At 42.9% G+C, this 21,089-nt stretch overlaps 1 protein-coding gene across 1 annotated transcript; it reads right to left on the bottom strand.

The window, feature by feature from the left end:
* On the bottom strand, positions 1–19,812 carry LOC108090308 (metabotropic glutamate receptor 2). The gene is given in 19 exon segments (XM_017188921.2): positions 1–1,160; positions 1,839–2,022; positions 4,533–4,684; positions 5,273–5,486; positions 5,564–5,726; positions 5,789–5,910; positions 5,912–5,924; positions 6,734–6,924; positions 7,188–7,321; positions 7,847–7,996; positions 8,528–8,634; positions 8,861–9,032; positions 9,501–9,609; positions 9,983–10,125; positions 12,732–12,876; positions 13,435–13,605; positions 15,650–15,792; positions 18,516–18,759; positions 18,761–19,812. Coding segments are annotated over 19 exon segments (3,813 nt in total). The 5' UTR covers positions 19,460–19,812; the 3' UTR covers positions 1–603.
* Positions 19,813–21,089: the final 1,277 nt, after the last annotated feature.

A 21,089-nucleotide genomic window follows, 5' to 3' on the forward strand; every position in this document is an offset into this window, starting at 1 on the left:
TGCGTTGCAAACTTCTAACTAAAATTATAATACCTTTAGCTCTGCAAGGGTATAAAAATAAATAAATATAATTCATATTAGAAAGAATATTTGAATATAAGTTTTTATGTTATAAACAAATCTTAAATAAATAAGTAACATAGCTGATATAAAAAATAAAATGTTAAAAGCTAATTGCAACTGTTTTCATCTGCAATTTTTATTCTATCCACTTGTTTTCCACAACCTGAAGATATTTCTGTGGCAGAACTGTCTCTAATTAAGTCGCTTTCTGGCTGGCACTTAAAAGGACCAATCTCCTTGCTATGTTTTGGTATTTGTGCTGCACTTTCGACCCTTGGAAAAGATTAGGTCAACAGACACTGTCCTTTACTTACGTATTTTTACGGGCAACCTCTAATCTCTGATGGCAGCTCAAACTGGAATTGCCGAGCGTTTTTTTGCCGCACTGCCGCTTCCTGTGCTGCCGTTGTCGCTGGAAGAGCTTTGTGTTGCAGGTTGCTGTTGCTGGTGTTGCTGCTGTTGCTGTTGCTGCTGCAGTTCAGCCTGTTGTTGCCGCTGCTGCTCCTTCAACAACTGCTGCTGCAATTGCTGTGCGTTTAGCTATAAGTTTGTTTGCAGGACCAGTGGACGTTGGTTTCCATTTCCATGGCCATTGTTGGCCGCCACGGATGCGGTTTCGGTGACATTCCCAGCTGGCAATGGAGTTGTTATTGCTGCTGCCGGTGCCTCTGTTGCTGTTGTTGTTTCAACAGTTGCCGCTGTTGTTGTTATGGTTGCTGGCGGGCCGCTTATGTGATTGTTAGTCGTTGTGATGGCAAATGCCACGGCCGGCTGGCCATGTTGCCTCTGATTGATTTTGTTATTGTTGGCCACCACTTGCTCCGCTGCCTCATCGTTGCCATCGCCGATGTTGCTACTGCCATTGCTGTTGCTATTACTATTGCTGTTGCTATTGCTGTTGCCATTGGTGTTACTGTTGCCGTTGCTGTTGCCACAGCCTTTATCCGTGGGCGTGGTCGTGGCCGTTGCGGTATTGTTTGGCACATATTGATCGGCGTATGGTATTTGATTGTATGCATTGATGTCCAGCGACGTGATTATGCTGGAAATCGTCTGAGTGGCCATCTCGCACAACTTCTTCGTCTTGAGCGAGTTTTCTGCAGGTGGATTATGGGATAAACGGGTAAAAGAGTGTTGTTTTTTAATTTGTGAAAACAAAGCTAGACTTTAGTGTTGATAAACCAATAAATTGTTTTTTCTACTTTTTTATCATTCAAAAGAAACAAAATTGGTTTTTTTGAAAATTTTAAATATCAGAATCTTCTAGCTTTAATATTTTAATGCATTTCATTACAGTTTTTAACTTTACATAGCTATGGTAAGCTGCTCTTGATTTTTAAATATTTGTAAACCTTTAAAAAAACAATAAATGATCAAAAGTTTTAACGGCATTTCAGGGCAGTAAATCGGCATCAAACCCCCCTCTGATTTCGTTTCATTAATAATATTTTAAGCTGTTAAGTTATTTAGGGAAGATTAATACTCGTCATAATCGACTTAAAATACATGAATTAATTACAAATAACAATTACTAATTTAATTGGAAATAAAATGCATTAAGTGAATTACAACTCAATTTTAATTGATAGGTTCAATTAGTGGGGAGTTGGGAATACAGGACACACATTTATCAATCAAGCGATATCAACCTGATGTTTGCTTTACGCTCGAGAGTATTCTATGTTAAACACGCTAGTTTCATTAGCCACCTTCGATTGGTAAGATAACAAGAGGTAACCCAGGGCGACTACGTCCTGCGACGACTAATTGCTCACCTGTGTTCGTGGGCGTGATATGCTTCTGGATCTTCTCCTCCTGGGCACAGGTGGCAGCGGTCACAACGGCGGCGGCCATCATGGACGAGGGTCCCGTTCCGGCGGTGCGGTGCATGTTGCCGTAGCGCGGCGGCATCATGCTCTGCCGCACGTTGCGCTCGGGGCGTATGAGTATTATGTACAGCTGCAAAGGCACGAGCGAACGTACGAGTGAGCAAATCAGTGTGTCCTTCCAATTAGGTTAATTTCTCGGATCGACCTACGAGTCAGCGACGTATCGGGCATTAATCATACGACCCATTCCCAGAAATGGCAGCTTGGAAGCGATATCCAATTCTGTTCTGTGGCTCCAGATGGCTTATCTTATGGGTTTCATTAAAAGTCAGTGCGTGACCCGCCACGCCCACTGCCAGCCCCCAGTTACCAAGTCCCAATTCGAATCAGAATGTCATTAGCCATTTCCCGTCTCAATGGCCACCAGTAATTGTGGGCCAAAACAAAGGCCAACGAACGACTCGAATCATTCGTTTATACAGAGAATAAAAGAAAGAACGTCCACTTTAAATTACCATAAGTACACTTAAAGATCGGGAGAAGTGGTTTGGTTTTCGATTCTCGTTTAGATATAAACTAAATATTAATGGGTAGGGTAAAACAGAGCAAATGAAAAGAAGAAAGTGCATAGCGCATCAAATATTTATTTAAAATATTTAGTTTCAAATAAATCTGTTTAAGTTTTTCCAACTGATTATGATCAAAAGTTTCTTTGCTTGTTTGATTTAAATAAATAAGCTATAGAAATTGTAAGCTCGTTAAGGTTTTCGTAAGGGAGACCACTTTCTTTTACTCCCTTGCACTAAATCACGTGCCTGTAAAAACTTGTGCAAATTGTGTGCAGTGCTCCTTACGTTCCCATTTGCGTTATGTTGCGTTGTGTTACGTAGCCTCAACGGCGGCACGGTCATTTCCGCCGTGCTTTGACATTGTTTGGCTGCCATTTGGACGCCGTTTGTTATTGTTTTCACCGCAAACAAACGGGGAAGTACGAAAACAAACTGAGGCGAAACCGGACGGGGATTTGGGGGGAACGGGTGGCTGAGGAAAAGGGGCGTGTGGCAGTCGGAAGTCGAAATTGCTTACCACCTCGGTGCGCCTTTGTCCTGCGGAAGGAGGCGTGGCTGGTGGCACCTTTACGGCCGGTCTTTAGTTTGTTGCCTCTTCGTCCAGTGATCCCCAGTTGCTTTGTCGCATGCCGCTTTCATGGCAGCCTTCTATTGTTCTCCTTTGCCCAGGTACAAGCAATTGTAAATTGCATTTTTATGGCTCAAGGCGTGCGATACGTGTGTTTGCTTATACGTACAAGTATGTACGTTGTGGCTTCCCTGTCGCCGACTTACCGTGCATTAGGTGACATCTGATAGCGGACAGTTGGCCCGGTTAGCAGCCACTGGGCCAAGGAGTATTTCACGCTCCGACATTTAATAATAGCCCCAGTGCATAGTGTTTATGGCCTTTTCTGCCTCCCCTTGGGTTTCGTGCTACTTTTCACCCGGAATATGCAGACAGCGCCCATAAAGTGTTGCCATTTGCCTTGGACCCGGGACATTCGGCTATGATATGTTTGATTGCAAAATGGGGAGTACGCTCGAACTGTAATCTGCTTTCTGCCTGACTTACTGAACTAACTTCCTTGCTCTTCCATGCAATTTCCACAGAGGAAAAGCCAGCCAATAAATCACCAGTTGATAAGGGATTAAAAATGAGTTACTTAAGGAAAGTTTGAATAATGAGATCTAAAATCCATAAATCTTATTAAGTACTTGGTATCTATGTATTTTAAGCATTACAACAATTTCGATTTGAAGGTACTTTAAAGGAATATTGCGACATTTAAGTAGGTTATTATAATAGTTTTTTAAGGTAACAGCAGCTCCTTTCAGCGTACACTTACACAATATTTTCGATATTCTTTATATAATTAATATATAGATTCCATTAAGTGTTACTTGTGTTCATAATTTCAAAGCAATTTGTGTTAAATTTTCTCCCATCCTTTAATTTTTACTGTAAGAAAGTACCCATTGTGTGGAAGCACGCTTCCTTCGTGATTTTCGATGTCAGAGTAAACAGCAAGTAATCCCCCTTCCACCAACTGCATAATCTGGTCCATAAACTTAAATGGCTGTCTATATTTGGCATGGCTTGCAGTTTGCCTGCGTCTTAATGGATAATAACAGTGAGTATTAAAAATATTGCGGCAGGGAAGCCGGAGGATAAAAACATAAAAACAGTGCGCCAGCAAAAGGAGGAGATCATGAGGAGCTCAGCTCCGTTCGAGCAGTTGGCCTGTTGACATTTAAACTTGTCGTCGATTAAACATAATGAAACGGCAAATGACAAAGAGGACCAAGCAAAGGGTATACGTTAAAAACAATATGGTTGGCATAACAATTTAAAATCCCCTTGGCCACCATCCTTCGTCTTATTGCTTTTTAATGAAGCACTCGTCCCTGCGTCCGGTTAAACGGCACAAAAAGCGAAATAAAATCGCCAGTGGCAGTGTGCTGCACCCAAAATCCTTTAACGGTTGCACAAGAAATACCCAATAATTAATGCATAACGCAATTACCAATTGCCCGACTGGCAATCAATTTGCGGAAAGGAGCCCACCCACTGCCAATTACCGGTACTCACCTTGGGCGAGAAGAGACACGCGATGGTCACACTGGCGGACAAGCTGATGGTCACCGACATGCTGGTGATGCGCAGCGGTACGTGGTTGGCGGTCCCGAAGTAGAGCGGTACGAACGCCAGCCAAATCACGCAGGTGGTGTACATGGTAAAGCCTGAAACCGCAAAAGGAAGTTCGAAAAAAATATTAATACCTTTCATTTAATTCTATATTTTTATTTAACATTTATTTTATTACATTTTCGCAAAAAAACACTTTGTGTATGGCATACCAGGAAATGAAAAACCCTTACTCGCAGTTTTAATTTGGTTTGCCATGCAAAAAAAAGTATCTGCAGTAAATGGAAATGCACACCACAAGTTAATAGTCATGGAAATGCATTTATTACATAACAAATTCAATGAATAAATCACTGGCCTTTTGTATTGCAATAATTTTGCTTTAGCAAACAAACATAAGCTGATTTTACTGACGACCGCCTTAATGTTTGATGTAGTAAAATGGAATTCTGCCAACAAAATGGACAAATAATCACAAAATACTCCCAACAAAAGCTGCCTTAATCTAGTTAGTGCTCTGAGTTCTTATTAAAATTTCCCCAATTAAAGGTTAAAGCCAATTATAACAGCCTTTGATAGACAGATTATATATGCGGCTGTTAAATTTCATTATGTTCTTTGCAGGACGAAAGCAATTACTCGGAATTATTGTGCTACTCGAAATGAAAGGCCTAATTACTTACCAATATGCTTCGATTCGTTGAACGCCTCCGGAATCTTTCGCGTGAGCACCGCGTAGACCGTGCAGATTACAATCAGGAAGATTGGATACGAGAACGCAATCATATAGGAGGCGTCGATGTAGGAGTCGCAGACGAGCAGATTATCCTCGCGTGTGGGATAATGATGCATGGCATGTGATGGCGCAATTACCATCCAAACGCCGTTGATGAGTATCTGCGAATGGATTGCAATGAACATTGAGCACTGAGCGTAGGAGGGCATCCCACATCCACATTAACCGCACTACACACCTGCACACTAACCAGGCACGCGCAGATCACCAGCTGGGACTTGGGACTGATGAAGGAGGGCCTCTTGGCCGACTGTTTGCCCGCTTTGAAGATGCGCGCAATGCGATTCGTTTTGGTCAACAGTGCAGCGTAGACGACCGTGAAGCAGAAACCCACGCCGAACCTGTGGGCAAAGCTGGGCACAGTTCACACTCCGCTCGAATCAACTCGGCAATTTGAACTCACCGCTGGATGGCACACACTATGTTCGTGGGCTTCAGGACCAGCGCGAATGTGACCCCGTAGCACATAAAAATCCCCGCCAGAAGGATGTAGCTCAGCTCCCGCCCAGAGGCGCGCACGATGGGGGGTGTCGTTATGCCTGCAGGGGAGAGGGAAAGTGGGAAAAGGGAAGGGGAAGGGTAAGGGGGAAGAGCAAAGAGGGAGAAAGTTACAAACTTTGGTTTGGCTGCCAGGAATCCTTTTGCGCCAATTACGGCATCATTTTTATGTCCCAGCTTGTATATTTTGTGGCAAAGTTTGCCAAGGAAAACGGGTGAAAAGTTTTTAATTGCTTGGCCATATCCATATATGACAAAAGCCGTTATAGTTTGCCAATAATCGCAGTCAGAGGAGTGTAAATCAATCGATTTATGGTGTCGTTAAGCCATTAAATATAACGATTCTTTTCACTTCTCCAACTTTCCTTACGAGAAGTGAAATAATTGTAATAAACATAATCTGGAAACTAAAATGAATAGAAGTCGGTCCTCGTACTTGTGGCCAAATATATGCTCACTAAAAATGAATATTTTTTAATCTACCAAATCAAAATTTTACAGGATTACAATGTTCAGAGTATAAATAATGTTTCTATTCCTTTTTTCCTTTCAATACTATTGCTAAAATCGCTTTGAATAAATAAATGATAACTAATTGGTTTTAGTTATATTTCTCCCTTGTTTTGAACTATTAAGTTGAAAATACATACGGTTCTCAGTTTTAGTATGGTTTTAAAGAGGGCTAGTTTTCACTTATTTTTGGGATTTTTTAGCTAACGTGAAATTGTATCTAGACTAGTAAACGCAACTATACCAATCGGTTATCAATTTTAATAGTTTAGGGGAATATATTTCAGACAACTGTCGCTTCCCTTTTCAAAAGCATCCCCCCAGTGTAGGGGTCACTCACCTGACAAACACGCCCATGACAAAGAGCGTTATCAGGATGCCGGTGGCACTGAACGCCATCGCTCCGATGGCCCAGGCGGACTCCGGCCGGAGATAGATCTCCGGGATGGGGCGGCAGTACTGCTTGTTGGCATCCGGAAGGGTTCCCAGCTTGCAGAGCTTGCAGTGGGTCTCGTCATCCGGGTGTCGGATCTGCAATGGACGCACCGAGCACAAAGGAGCACTTGATAAATGGAGGGGCGAGCTCAAAGCGGCGTGTTTGCCATTCAGTGGCAGCCTCTTTCAGGCCCTACGACTTAATTGTTTCCCCCTCGAAAGCGTGAGCACTTTCCCCCGCCACTCGCGTCGACGCGTTAGTTCCGGAATAATTCACTCGGCGCAACATTTCAATCTCGTCGCAGGCCGACAAATAAATTACAGGGCCCAGCTGGCTTCCGATGCGATTCACTACTTACTTGATAGGTCGTGCAATTGAAGCAGTGCCAGCAGCAGCTCTCGCCCTCCACGTACTTCTTGGCCTGGCCCACCAAACAGGGCAGGCTACAAACGGACTCCGGCGGCTTGGGGCTCAGCCGCTTGAACTTCACCTCTGGGGCAGCGGGGAAACGAGATAGAAATCAGTATTGAAGGAGCTCAAAGTGTTCATAGCAATGAGTAAGGGCTGGGGGTTAAATAATATTTCTTTAATAAATAAAACGAACTAATATCAAATCTTAATCTTTATAATCTTCACTTTTCGTAAAAAATATAAGTTACTACTATAAAAGTTTTACCAAAAGTTTTTTCTTATTAAAATGTATATTACCGCATTTGAAGTGTATGAAACAAAAATTTGTTAAATTACTTTAAAACACTTCCAAGGGTGATTCAAAAACTAATTAACTTAAGTATAACAACGAAACAGAAACCATCAAGATCTATCTAATCAGGAACATGCTTCGAAACCTGCCATCAGTTTTGGCATTAGTTCAAATCCCTTTCGGTTGGGAAGAGGCCTTCCAGGAATCTGATCCAAACTAGGAATTTGGTTGGTCAAGATTACTGGTGCGCCCCGATAATCCGGACTGTTGAATGCTATTTCCGGCACTCGAGGCTGCGTTCTACGTTCTCTTACCCGACATGTTGAGCCGCAACTCCCCCTCCGTGTACTCGCCCACCTTGACCCAGTGGTACTGGCCCGCCTGCGACTGCTTGAAGTGGATGATGTTGTAGCGGGCCGGACCGTCGCCGTTCCCGTCGAAGCGGAACTCATCGCCACTGAGGCCTGCGGAATGGGAATCACAGAGAGAGAGAGAGAGGAGTTAAATGGGTTTATGGTTTCACGCCTGTCAAGAAAGAAAGGGGGCGAGGAAGCTGGCCCACCGCCGCCCTATCAGAAAATTGACAATCTGCGCCAGTAAGTCAGAGCCTTTGGCTTCGGCCGTCCGTCTGTCTGTGTAATTTATTGAATTTCAATCGAGTTCAATGACGATGACAAGCAAGTCAATTTTCCACTCGAAAGCATGGCCAATGCGCCTTGTAGGACACTCGCAACCAGAGAGATACTAAATGTGTGTGTGAGTGTGGCTTTTGGCACAACTGCCAGGATGGGCTGGCAGGAAATTTCCACTTAAGCTATTTGCGAAACACTTGCCGGCTGAAGGAACAGTACGAGAGCGAAAAGCTTGAGCTTGTCTGGCATCCTGTTTTAGGAATACTCGACGAGCTCTGGCTTTTCGGCCACATAGCTACACCCCTAATTTGGCCCAGTCTTATCCCACACAAGTTAATAAATATCCCTCGCTACTCTACTCACCCTCGAACTCCACTTTACGCAAATATTTGAGCAGATCCGCGCCCTTCGTCGGCTTCATGGCCTCGCAGAGCGAAGGACCTCCGCCGCACAAGTCGCGGTGCATGTCCCTGGGGGAATAAATTTTATTACATCTGCCTCCGCATAAGTCTTAACTTCTTGGGGTAGATCAAAAAAAATCACGCTGTGGTAACAACCTCAAAGTTCACGCAACTTCGTTGTTAACTTTACTGTAATCGTATTTCTTAAAACTTTAAAGTTAGCCAAGTCCTCACTTTAATACTTTTTGTATTGTAACTTTACTACTTCCTATAAGCGAGCTTTTTCCTTACTTACCTCAGGGCATAGGCAAAAGCCATGACCGCATCGCTCACAAATTGCAACTGGTCCTCGAAGTCGGTGTTCTGCCTCGAGAGTCGCTCCTTTTTGGTGCACTGTTTGGTGTAGTTGTTGTACGGAGTGCTGGTGCTTCCGGGGTATCGGCACTGGAAGTGATCCTCCCAGAATTCTGAGAGAAAAACATCATAAATAGTATTGTAGTTCAATTTGACTTAAACGATCTTTATCATTAAAAAACTTAACCCTAAATGAAACAATGAATTTAAATCCACACAGATTGGAGGGCAGCCAACTTGTTCATACATATAAATTGGCATGTCAGCAAGTGACGTTTTTTGATGGATGTGGTGTATTTACAGACGCTTAAAAGCGTTGTTTATATTATTTCCAGAATCTGATATTGCCATGGAAAGAGTTTCTATTTTGATTTATTTAACCTAAAGAAAGTTTTATTAATTAAACCTTATTTCAAAAGTATGCTTATAAAAATTTTGTTAATAAAAGTAAATCTCCTTTTGCATTTAAAAAAAGATTCCTGAATTCCAACAAACATTCAATGCTACTATTAAAAATATTCTCAAGATAAATAAGCCATTAAAGAAAAGCCACAGAACAATTAACTGGCGTATCGACTTACCCACAAACCAGGGATTGCGCTGATTGTTCTCCACCGTGAGGCTGAGGAAGTACTCCTCGAATCCGCGGACTGGATTCGCCTGCGGCTGCACAGACAGCGTGCCTTCCACCTGTTGATGACACCAAGGCGCACGTGGCGTATGCTTAATGAGCTTGATCGCAATTAAGGCAAAGGGATGAGCACGTTTGTCTCTGAGCCCAAAAGGTTGTGGTGAATTAATTAGTCGCACTCAGACGCACACACGATTAATTTAAATTAAACCATAATTCATCATAGGAAAGGGCGTGTGAAAGTGTTTTTCGGTCTCCATTATTTATACATTTTTTTGGAGCTCATATCACAGGGTCACGCCCACACGAAAAGCGTGAGTGTGTGGCCAAATCCGACCATTAATCAAACGCGGTCGCTTCGCCCATTTAGGCTCATAATTTCCGGCCGACGAAAATGACCCGTCATCCGGGCTGACGAAATAGTTCACTTACCTCGGGCTCGTAGTCGTCGGACACCAAGTTCCGGGCACTCCAGCCATCGGATCCGATCCAGGAGAAGGAACCAGTTGCATTTGCCCTTCGCACCGCCCGCATCACTTGTCGAACCTCCTGATCCGAGCCGAAGATAATGGCCCCTGTGCAGCGCGGATTAAGTGGATGCGAAAGCACGAAAGGCAGAAATTAATTTTAATTGCAATCAATAGCGAGTAAGAGGCTTTACGGCGGAAAAGAAAACAATCTGCAGCTGCCAACTGCTGTTCTGCTTTTCCTGTCCCTGACTGAGGATTTTCCATTGGGACTCAAAGTGTTTTAAAATCATTGAAAAACATATTGAGAAACAGTTACGCAAATTGGTTATCTTTGTACTGAATCCAAAACCTGTTTATCAATTTGTATACTTTTGAAATTTAATTTACTGGAGGCAAACCTTAAATCAATTATATCATTTCATTGCATGTTATTGAAAGATATTGCCAAGCGTTTTACATATTTTTAAATAATCCTTGGAGACTCAAAGGGTTTTTAAAACATTTAACCACAAATGAAAACAGTTACGCAAATTGGTTATACTTTTACTGAATCCAAAACCTATGATTTAAGTTTATCAATTTGTATACTTTTTCAATTTAGTTTGTTGAAGGCAAACCTTAAATCAATTACATCATCTCGTTGCATGTTACTGAAAGATATTGCCAAACGTTTTACATATTTTTCAATATTCCTTCGTTACTTTTAGCTGAGAAAATTTCTCAATTTGTAAAATAAACCTTACTTTAATTGGCTACGAAAGTCAATAAAGGCGAAATGTTGGGCCTCAAAATATATGAAAATATCGATGACGAGGCAGCATAACAAAGCCAATAAAGTCCCCAGTGGCTAATTGTTGAGGCCGACACCTAAACCGTTCAGACTCGTCTGTGTGAATTGGGCTCTAGAGCTCCGGAAAATATCCTATGTTTTGGTATTGACAACGGGGAACACTTTTGGCAGACTTTTCCCGAAGTTTGCTGCTGTCTTCATTGTTTCGCTCCGCCTTGAGTTTTCAGGGATACGTGAGCTGCAGTTGTCACTTCATATCGGCACGACTGAGAGCGCTTTTTGTCTTACACATAATTTTTTCAGCCCCTTCAACATGTCCTCGTATCGATTTGCCACTGCTGCTTGAGACAAGAGGAAAGGAAACTTAATCAAAGGAAGCGGCGGTGGCGGCGGCAAGAACGGGAAAACTTGTCGATACTTTTGTGAAGTAAGGGATATTTTCCTTGGATTTTCACTTTGCCTAAGATTTTCACTCAAGCTCCTTTGTCCGCCTGTGTATACTAGTCAAGTGCCCTGGATACGCTTAGCAGGGATATCAAATTTAATTTAAGGGCCCACTCCGTTGGATATTCTTATGCAGATTAAGGGGGAGCTTTAAAGGCGCGGCTGAGAGTGATCTAAAGCGGTTCAGGACATGCCATGTACCGGGTAAAATCGCATCTGCTCGGCACGACTGCGATAAAAAGGAAAAACATGTCCGCTCACCCCACCCAGCCTTCTTCATTTGCCCCCAAAGTGACATGTGTGGGGCTCCGAAGAGGAGTAAAGTTCACCCCGACGGCAGTTACCAGCCGCATTTGCGGATCCGGAAGGGCATCATTTTTCAGGGACCCAACTCGAGCCCGAACCCTCGATATGCAAAATTAAACAACTGATGCCAAAGAAAATACTTTGTCAAATTGATTAATCGTTGCGAGGGAGCGAACAGCGAACAGCAAACGGCGTCAAATCACAAATCACAATAAATAATGATGGTTGAGGGCCGAGAACCCTTTTCTTGGCCCGCCGACTGCTTTACGACTCCTGATGGAACATTTATGTAAATCAAATATTGTTTGCCAGACAAAAGTCAATTGTTATTGGTCGGCCCCCGTGTGCTTTTTATTGGCGGGCACGACCCTGTTTTCCTCCTCCAAATTACTGATTACTGATTAATGATATGCGCAAAGGCTTAGGCGGTAATTATTTTTAATATATTTCTTTGCATCGCCTGTAACTGGCAGTTGATAAATATTTGACAGGCGAGTTAAAAAGTTTTGGGGCAAATTGATTGACATTCTCGTATATTTTTTATACATCCTGCTCCTCGGGGCGTATGATTGTCGTAGATTGACGAAATGTAGGGTTGGAAAAAAGCGGATTTCTTTCGGCTTCAAAAATCGTTCCGATTAATTTGAATTTGCGCCGTCCCTTTCTGTATTTTTTAATTGCTGAACTTGTCGAAATAGTAGTGCCATCCATCAAGCATTTTTATTGACTATTGACAAGGGGTTTTACTTTTGACCATAACAAATATTCACATTTTTTACCCACTACAATATTGGCGTATCAGTTTGTCCACTTTTGGCCGACTATCTCTCAATTTATTTACCAGTAACTTTTTATGATTGTTTTTGCATGGACTTTTCAATTTCCCGCTGGGACATATGGGACAAAGGCGTTACAGCACAGAGATTTTAAAAATATTTTCATTTAATTTCTGCAATTTCCGGGATCCAGTCCCACTAACCAAAAAACTTCAGCATACTTCACGACCCGGCATTGCATTCATTTGGGTGGCGTTGCAAGACCCTTATGCTTTCACGTTTGCAAGGCGGCGTTCCCTGACATTTTCATTTAAATTGCAGTTTAACTGGCAGAATGCAGTTGCTTTCCGGTCCCGAAATTTACTTTTTCCGTCACTACTCCTCCACTTACGTACCTCTGGCCCGGGGCTTCGTCAGCAGCTTCTGCACGATATTATCGTACGCGATGTCCTCGGCCACTCCCGAGTCCTTCACCAGCTTCTCCTTGATGGCAATACAAATGTTATGGCGCGCCAGGAGCTCCTCCAGTTCCTCGAAAGCCTGTTTGGGAAGGGGAAACAATCGCAGTGTTGGGTCAACAATAAAAACGCATGTGATGGGGGAACGCGAAGTTGTTTATGTAGGCAAAAGTATCAGGTATTCACTTTAAGTGCGTTCCATTTTCATTTGCACACTCTTCTGCGGAGGTAAAAAGAAAGTGTCAATTTTCGGCAAAGTGCCTTCAGCTCATTTTTTTAATGGCACTTAAAACCATTACTGATAAAAAAAATATTGCATTTTTAAAACTCTTTACACTCTTTACTGATTTTTAATTTAAATAAATAATTTAATATTTTTATGTATATTTCTGAGTCTCAAACGCAAACGTCATGAATTCTGGAATATTTAAATGAGTATGTTAAGCTCTTTCAAAAATTTGAAGCTAATGAAGATGTATTTGTTTTATTTTAAAAACTTTTCTGTAGATACAAAAGTAATTTGCTTAGCAAATGAGCAGCAATTTTAAATGCAAGACAACAAAACATGTTATTAGTGAACACCTGTTTCCTCCACCAGGAGGAGTCGCTTATGAGCAATTTTCCATCACGGAGCACCCACCTTTATGCCGTAATTGCTCTCCTCGTAGATAATCGAGACGTAGCTCCAACCCATCCGCTTCACAATCTCCACCATGGCCTTCACCTGGTAGTGATCCGAGGGAATCGTGCGGGAGAAGTACTCGAATCGCTGTTTGTTGCTCAGCTCCGGGCTGGTGGAGAAGTAGGACACCTGGGGGGAAAAAAGCAGTGAGGGTTGCAGGATTACCGGGTGATGCACAAATATTTTTGCTTGAAAAGCTATAGCGTTGACTTAAAAAATGCGCTCGGAGGAGCAAATAAAGTTGCCAGAATGTTATTTTTATGTTACAGCCATTTTCACTTGAAGGTTCCCACATTTAATTTTCATATTTTTTCTCACTCGTTTACTCGCTTGTGGCTCTCTGCTTTGCAAACACTTTTGTAAGCTTCTTTCTTCAGCTTTTCACATTCATATTTCCCCCTGTTAAGCTCTTTTCGAAAAACCACAAACAATGCTGCAGTCGAAGAAAAACATCAGATGGCATTACTTTGCGAAATCTGCTTCTGGAGCTGCAGCTGCAAAAGGCCAACTGAGATAACTTGGCTAAAACCCGGAAACCAATTTCACGCAGACATTAACCCTTCGGTTGAAAGGGATTCACCCACATTCACCACGGCGAACTTCAGTCCCACGGCAAAGACGTCGATGGCGGTGGCCAGACAAGTCAACTGCAAGTGTTTAACGAACTACTTGGCTTCTAATTAAGTGTCATTACCATTAGTCAACAGTTTAGTAATTGAGTGTTTGACTACTTGTCAGGAAGTCATTGAAAGGGACCAGCAATGCGAGCAAGTGTCTGCGACTAATAGTTTACTGCGTTCAAAAGTCTCAAAGTTATATTGAAGCAAGTAGCTTGCAAAGGGCAGCTTTTAATTTAATTTACAGAGTGAAACATAAAAATAACAGGAAGAACAAAAACTTAGACCACAAATAGTTCTACGTATACAATTTTTATAAATAAAGAATTATTTCTCCAAAAAATCAAATATTCAAACAATTCTTTTTGTTGGATAAAGAAAATTGAGAAATAACTCACTTGAAGCCTGATGAAAAAATACACAAGTAAAACACTTTAATGCTTGATTTAAAGTTCTTAAATTCTACTGTCCAGATTTTGTTTTACCAAAGTCGTTATCCTCGTGAAAGTTTTGCATAGCTACCAATTTCCGCTAAGCCTGAATGAAACTCAATAAGTCGCTATCGACCAGCATTTTCAATTGAAGGAAACACAAATTTGTTGAAAGGCACTGTTTACGAAGCCTGCCGGGAATTTAGGCGTACAAGCGAAATGCAATCAAATGTTTATGGCTGATTTATGAGCTCTTTTTGGGGACGATAGCCGGGCCTGCATAAAACGGCTGCTGCTCTTGGCCAACAACTGCGTGTGCGTTTTATGGCGTCTAGTACACACAGGGCATACAGGACACACAGGGATCTGGCTCCCAGGCAGTCGGCTACTTAGTTATTGTCGCGTATTGACTTTTGGCTCCAGCTCACGTAGTTGGTGCAACAGCACCGGCTAATAAATTTCCCTCAACATCAAGCACGTGATTCATGCAGACACTCGAAAAATGCTATTTTGTTTCCTCGTTGAGAAATGCATATAAGTTTGTAACATTCTTCAATTGGTTTTTCTGTTTCTATGCCCTATGAATTTATTTTTGTTGAAATAATTTTTAGGATCTGGGGCATTTGCAGACCGAACCAACCTTATTGTATTTCTGCCTTTCATAAAATATTTATTATTCTATAATTGTGAAATTATTAGGTTTTGTGGCAATTGTTTTTGGTACACGAGCATATGTACATTTGATAACTGGTTTACCATCAAAGGAAACACAATGTTCGCCAGCGGCTTTCACTTGTTGTCCGGCCATATTTCTTGTGCAACTGCTGCAATTCCTTCCTATTGTTGGCCTGGAGGACTCGACTAATTTAGTAGCATGTGCAGACACTTAAGAATCGGTAGACCCAACCCGAAGCCCCGATGACCATTGCAACAGTAACCACGTGGCTTCTGGGAAATTTTAATTACGAAATACACGAAACTTTTGTTGGTCAAACTAGCTCACATAGCCGAGAGCATAAAGTGAAATTTGTTTTGAAAAGCAAAGGACTCCGTTTTCGTAACGTGACCTTTTGACTCCGCACACACAAAGTCCCATAGTTTCCGGATCGCACAATAGAAACTCACCTGGGGAATTCGAAATAACCGCAATAAATTGGCAACTTGTATGGATGTGACCGAGGAGGCGGCGCCCACCACCCCCGAAATAACTTTCCGAACTTGCGTCTTGTTGCAATGATATTCCGCGTCATCAATATTGCTGATGGATCCTGAAAGAATAGCGAGGGAAAGAAGTTGAGAATAGGTCACGTCGGAATAATGCAATTCAATGTTTGTTTGTTTTGATACGGTAACGGTGAAATTCAATAAAGTTCCTACTTTTTAGATAAGGTTGAACAAATATTTGTTTGCCTCTCGAATTTCGAGCATTTCTTCGATTTTATCCCGGAATCAGTGTGCTTACTTTACCTAGCAATAATACGTACAATATAAATTTAATATAAAATACGTTTAGCTTAAGCGGAGGAAACTGGTTTAACTAGAAATTTCACTGAAATCTATTAATTACTTACGTAAAGAACAAATTTAATACGCTCACGTCAGGCAAAACAATATCCCGTCCTTCAAGTTTAATCAAAAATCCTCTTTTGAAATAAGGCAACTTAACAAACTGGGTTAAAAGTAAAGTTTAAAGCAACTTTTAGCTTAATAAAATCTACCCTAATTACGTGATACACAGCTGTGGCAAGTTTTCCTCTTCGAACTTTAAAGGTGGAATGTGAGGCTGTAACCAAGCCATGGACAGCTCCCAAAAGTGTGGGCTTGCGACCGCGCCCACCATTATCACAGGCTGCCAGCTGCTGGGCTTAAGTACAAATTAATTAACTCTCCGGCTGGGATAGTGTCTTGATTTTGGGCATACAATCGATGCCAAACTAGATTATTATTAACCGAAATAACCGAAACGGGCGGAGCGGTATGACTGTGCGGTACAGAGCAACCGACGGAGGCTGGTCGGCACCGGCATAGTTTACGGCCTGCCTAATCCTGTCAATATAATTCAGTGACTTGGAAAATTATATTTTTCATACGTCATACGCAACAAAGACAGAGGCGGGATGCACAAGGGGGAAGGGGGAGGGGAAAGGAGGGAGGGGAAAGGGGGAAGGGGTTGGGGTGAAGTGAAGTGAAGAGGAGCGGAGCACGTCGCTCAAATAAATCCTTGCCGCGCACATAAATAATGAAATTATGGAGATTAGAAAGTGTTCAGGGACGATGACAAGGATGCTGGCTCTGTGCCCAATTGATTATGGATCGTTGGGTGAGTGTGTGTGTGTGTGTGTGTGTGTGTCGGCCTGAGTGTGTGCGCCTCTTTGTTTGGCCCGATAAAAGTAATAAGCGGCACTTTATGTGTCCTTGATCTTCCCGCCCCCGTTCGTCCTTCGAGCCAATCTCAATAAGCCATGCCGCTTTGTCTTAAGGGAATTATGCATATTTAGTTGGCGTGAGAGCCCCAATCTTACGCAGGGAAATCCCATAATTTATTTATTCATTTAGTTTACTAACGAAATCTTTGACGCCGTCTCAGTTAGGCAGTTTCCACTCTGCCTGTCGACGCTGCTCTAGCAGAAGAGCATAAATATTTCATTCCAGAAGGAGTTAGCCAACGAAAATATGCACCCAGGCAAGCTCTTAAATAACATAAGCCCCACAAACACCGCTATCTAATTTGGGTTATCATTTGCCTGAATAAATTTGTGCACAGTTTCCGCCCACAGGTTCTCTGCAACACAACGACGCAACGTAATGCAACTGCTACTGAAACCGAAACTACTTTTGCTCACAATGAAATCAACATAAGTTGCAGAGCCAGAGGTACACTCAATTTGCATATAAATACGACTCAACTGAGGCTGTGTTACGTGGCGTATGAGCAATGTATACGCTAATGTGCACAACAATCGCACTTCCACACGAGTAGAACATTTCCGTTTCGCCTTTCACATCGGATGTATTTACTTTCAATTAGTTTCTTGAGAGGTGACACCTTAAGTACGTGACATGGCCATATACATAGATTTGGCCTTATATTTATTTCCATGGCAATTTTGACTAGTTTGACGAAAAACAACTAATTTCGTTCACTTCAGATGGATTCCTGCTTTCCGTGGATAAAATTTCAATTAGTTACCTGCAATATTTTAATAAGGTGTCACCTTAGACTCATAACATGACCCTATTTCCATAACATTTTTGAATAATTCCGAGTGAGTTCGTTTTGATTAAAAAAATTACATTCTTTAACTCCACACGGGAGCATAGAGCCTCTTCATTTTTGTAGAGGATTAATTTATCTTTGGGTTTTCGATCGTACTGGTGATAAGCCAGTAGCGACTTATCCTAGCGGTGGGGTTGCCATTATTATTATATATATTTTTTGCTCTTTCCTATGGCAGCTGTATGATAGAGTAAACTGATTTTGATAAATTTTAATCCGAAAATCAATAGTAGTTAGAAAACGCCATCTAGAAGAAATTAAGTCAATCTTATCAAAAACAACTGCGTGAGAATTTTTTATTTCATTCTCTCGTATGGGAGCTATCCGACATAGTCGGCCGATCCGGCCCGTTCCGACTTATATACTGCGTGCAATAACTACACAAGTTTTGGTAAAGTTTCATTAAAATAGCTTTAAAACTGAGAGACTAGTTTGAAGAGAAACGGACAGACGGACAGACGGACAGACGTACAGACGTATTTCGATTCAGATCGTGATGCTGATCAAGAATAAATATACTTTATGGGGTCTGAGGAGTCTCCTTCACTGCGTTGCAAACTTCTGACTGAAATTATAATACCCTTTGCTCTGCAAGGGTATAAAAAGAAGACATTGCTTCTGAGAAAGTTTCATAAATGATTCAATGTTCTTTCATTTCTGCTTGAATTTTTAACCCTTTAAGGTAAATGGATTTTTCGGCCCTTACCACCTTACCTTTGATAAAATCCACTGCCATCTCAAGGCCATACGAGTCCTTGTCGCAGTCGTCCAGGATGTGGGCGCCGAGGGTGATGTTCGGCAGCAGCTGCTCCCGGTTGATCCTGTCGATGGTGAAGAGCATGGCCTCCAAAGCCTGGATTCCGCCCTGCGGCATGATGGGTCCGCAGGTGATGCTGTCCTCGCGGGAGTGGACCATCATCAGGCCGCCCAGGATGACGTCTCCCTCCACTATGGCCTCCCCTCTTGACCGGCCAATGCCTCTGCGGCTGGGTGGCGTACAGTCGGTCGTTCTGAAAGCTCAGTGAGTCCGGCAGGGATCTCAGGTACTTGCCGCTTCCGTCTGTGGAGCCCAAAGGCAGCGCCAGGTTGATGTTGTTCAGCGGCAGGTGGCGACCTCGATGGCGACCGGAGCGCGGCGACGCCAAGTCAATATTAGCATAGCGCTGGTACTCCTCCACGTCAAAGGGGTCGCTTCCCAGGTCGCCATTAGCCCGCGATGGATGCCTGCCTTCCGGCGATGGATCGTCATTGGGGTAATCCGGCGAGTGCAGGTGGCTCACCCACTGGCGCCACTGCTTTCCCAGCTGCTGCTGCCGCTCCTCCTGCTCCAGCATCTCGTAATGGCTCTGTCTGTGCTTCCGGCCGAGCTTCCCTTGGTGATGGTGATGCCCCTGATGCTCCCAATGCTGCTGACGATGATGGAGGTGCTCGCAGCCAAAGTGATTGCCATTGCCACTGCCACTTCCACTGCGACTCCGACTGCCACTGCCACTGCGATGACGACTGGGCTGATGGCTATGAGCTGCACCCTCGTCCTCCAGCTGGATGTCGCCCACCACTTGGCCATCGGCCTGGAGGACGTGGCAGGTAGGCAGGATGACCAGCACCAGGAGAGCACAGATTTGCACGAACCATTTGCTCTCGCAGATTGTTTTCATATTGGCTATTTATTTTGGCGCGATATATTTCTGTGTTTACTCGATTGCCGTTTTTATTTGAATACGCGCGGATTTCGGTTGGATATGCTTCGGATTAGCTCGCAGTTCAATTTTCCGAACGACAAATGCCCGTGCATTTTGGACACTGTGTTCGTAGGTTTCTCACAATTTATGGGTTTTTTTCCGCTTTTGCATTTTGGCGGTGTACGCATTGGCAAGATGCAAAATATTGAATTTGTTCCGATTAACCAATAAATATTTTCGGAAATCCGCACCGGTTTGCGTTTTATTGGCTTTCCCCACAAAGCTTTTATTTAATATCTGGTTTGAATAATTGGTGAGTTTAAAAAGAGCGTCACAGCAAACTAAAATAATTGGCCTTTTAATAGTTTCAATAAATTTAAATGGGTTTTAGTTGGCCTCTTTACGAACCAATTTAACGGCTAACAGATCTGTCATGCCAATATTTATCAGAATTATGTGCACAGCAAACCAAATTCCTTATTGTTTTATTACGCTTTCGTTTTAGCAAATTTTGCTGTGTTTTGGCACTTTTTCGCTTTTCATTTTCATTCGTTATTTAATATTACTCCCACCAAAAGGCTTTTCATTTATGAAATTGTTATGTTTCGGCTACTGGTTTTCATTAAAATTTTAACCAAAATGTTTTGTTGTCAACCGAAGCCCCAAAAAGTTCCCAACCACCAGGCTTACAACTGTCAGTCCACCCCGATTATTGGGCTGGAGTGGGCGTGGCCGCTGGGCATTTGCCCATAAAAATGATTGCCCTGAGGTAAATTAAATTTGCATAAAATTTTACGCGGCGCCGCAAGAGGAGGCAAGAAGCGGGTAAAATGCAAGAAATCCTTTGCCGTGGGTGGTGGAAAAAGAAGCGCAAAGGCGGGTTCGCCGGAGGGTTGCCAACGGTAATTAATCAAATTGTTGGCGTCCTAATGAGCTTGTCGGTGGCCCCACTCTCCCCACCGAAGTTTGTCCCACCCACCCGACTCCACCTACTCTCACCCACTCTCTTGCTCGCCCGCTTTCACCCGCACCACTAATCAACAAACGCGTTAACGCCACTTTAGACACGGCCTGCAGTTGGAGTTTACAGAATTACTTATCATCAGTATAATCAGCAGCATTATCAAGGTAACCCGGAATGACACTGGGAGTCGGCGGGATTTCGATGGGTTGGCGGGTCCATGGCTCCCGGGTCAGTGGGTGGGAGAACGGCCTCGGTGTCCCCACTCCCGGGGAGTCCTGGATTGAACCACTCGGCTTGCAGCATCTGCGCCTCCGGCTGCCGGGACGCATCGAGTAATGAGATTGCGTTAAACAAATGGTGCTTTCCCTTTTTATTGTACGTAATAGACACCGGAGGCTCCTTACACGCTCGTAATTTATTTTGATTACATTTGTCGTTCTCTGTCAGTGTTTTTCATTCGGCAATCGAGTGCTCAGTAATTTCGGCATTACGGCTTTGTCGGGTAGATTGTCCTCCTAACTATTTGCAATTAATTTTTGAGATACCAACTAAATCAAGAGAATTGTTTGCCGTATATATTCAGTAATCTGGTGTTGAAGCTTTAGATTTCGAAGTTTACATACTTTAATCAATTTTCTGTTA

Source organism: Drosophila ficusphila, unplaced genomic scaffold (assembly GCF_018152265.1).
Source record: "Drosophila ficusphila isolate 14025-0441.05 unplaced genomic scaffold, ASM1815226v1 contig_414, whole genome shotgun sequence".
Lineage (NCBI taxonomy): Eukaryota > Metazoa > Arthropoda > Insecta > Diptera > Drosophilidae > Drosophila > Drosophila ficusphila.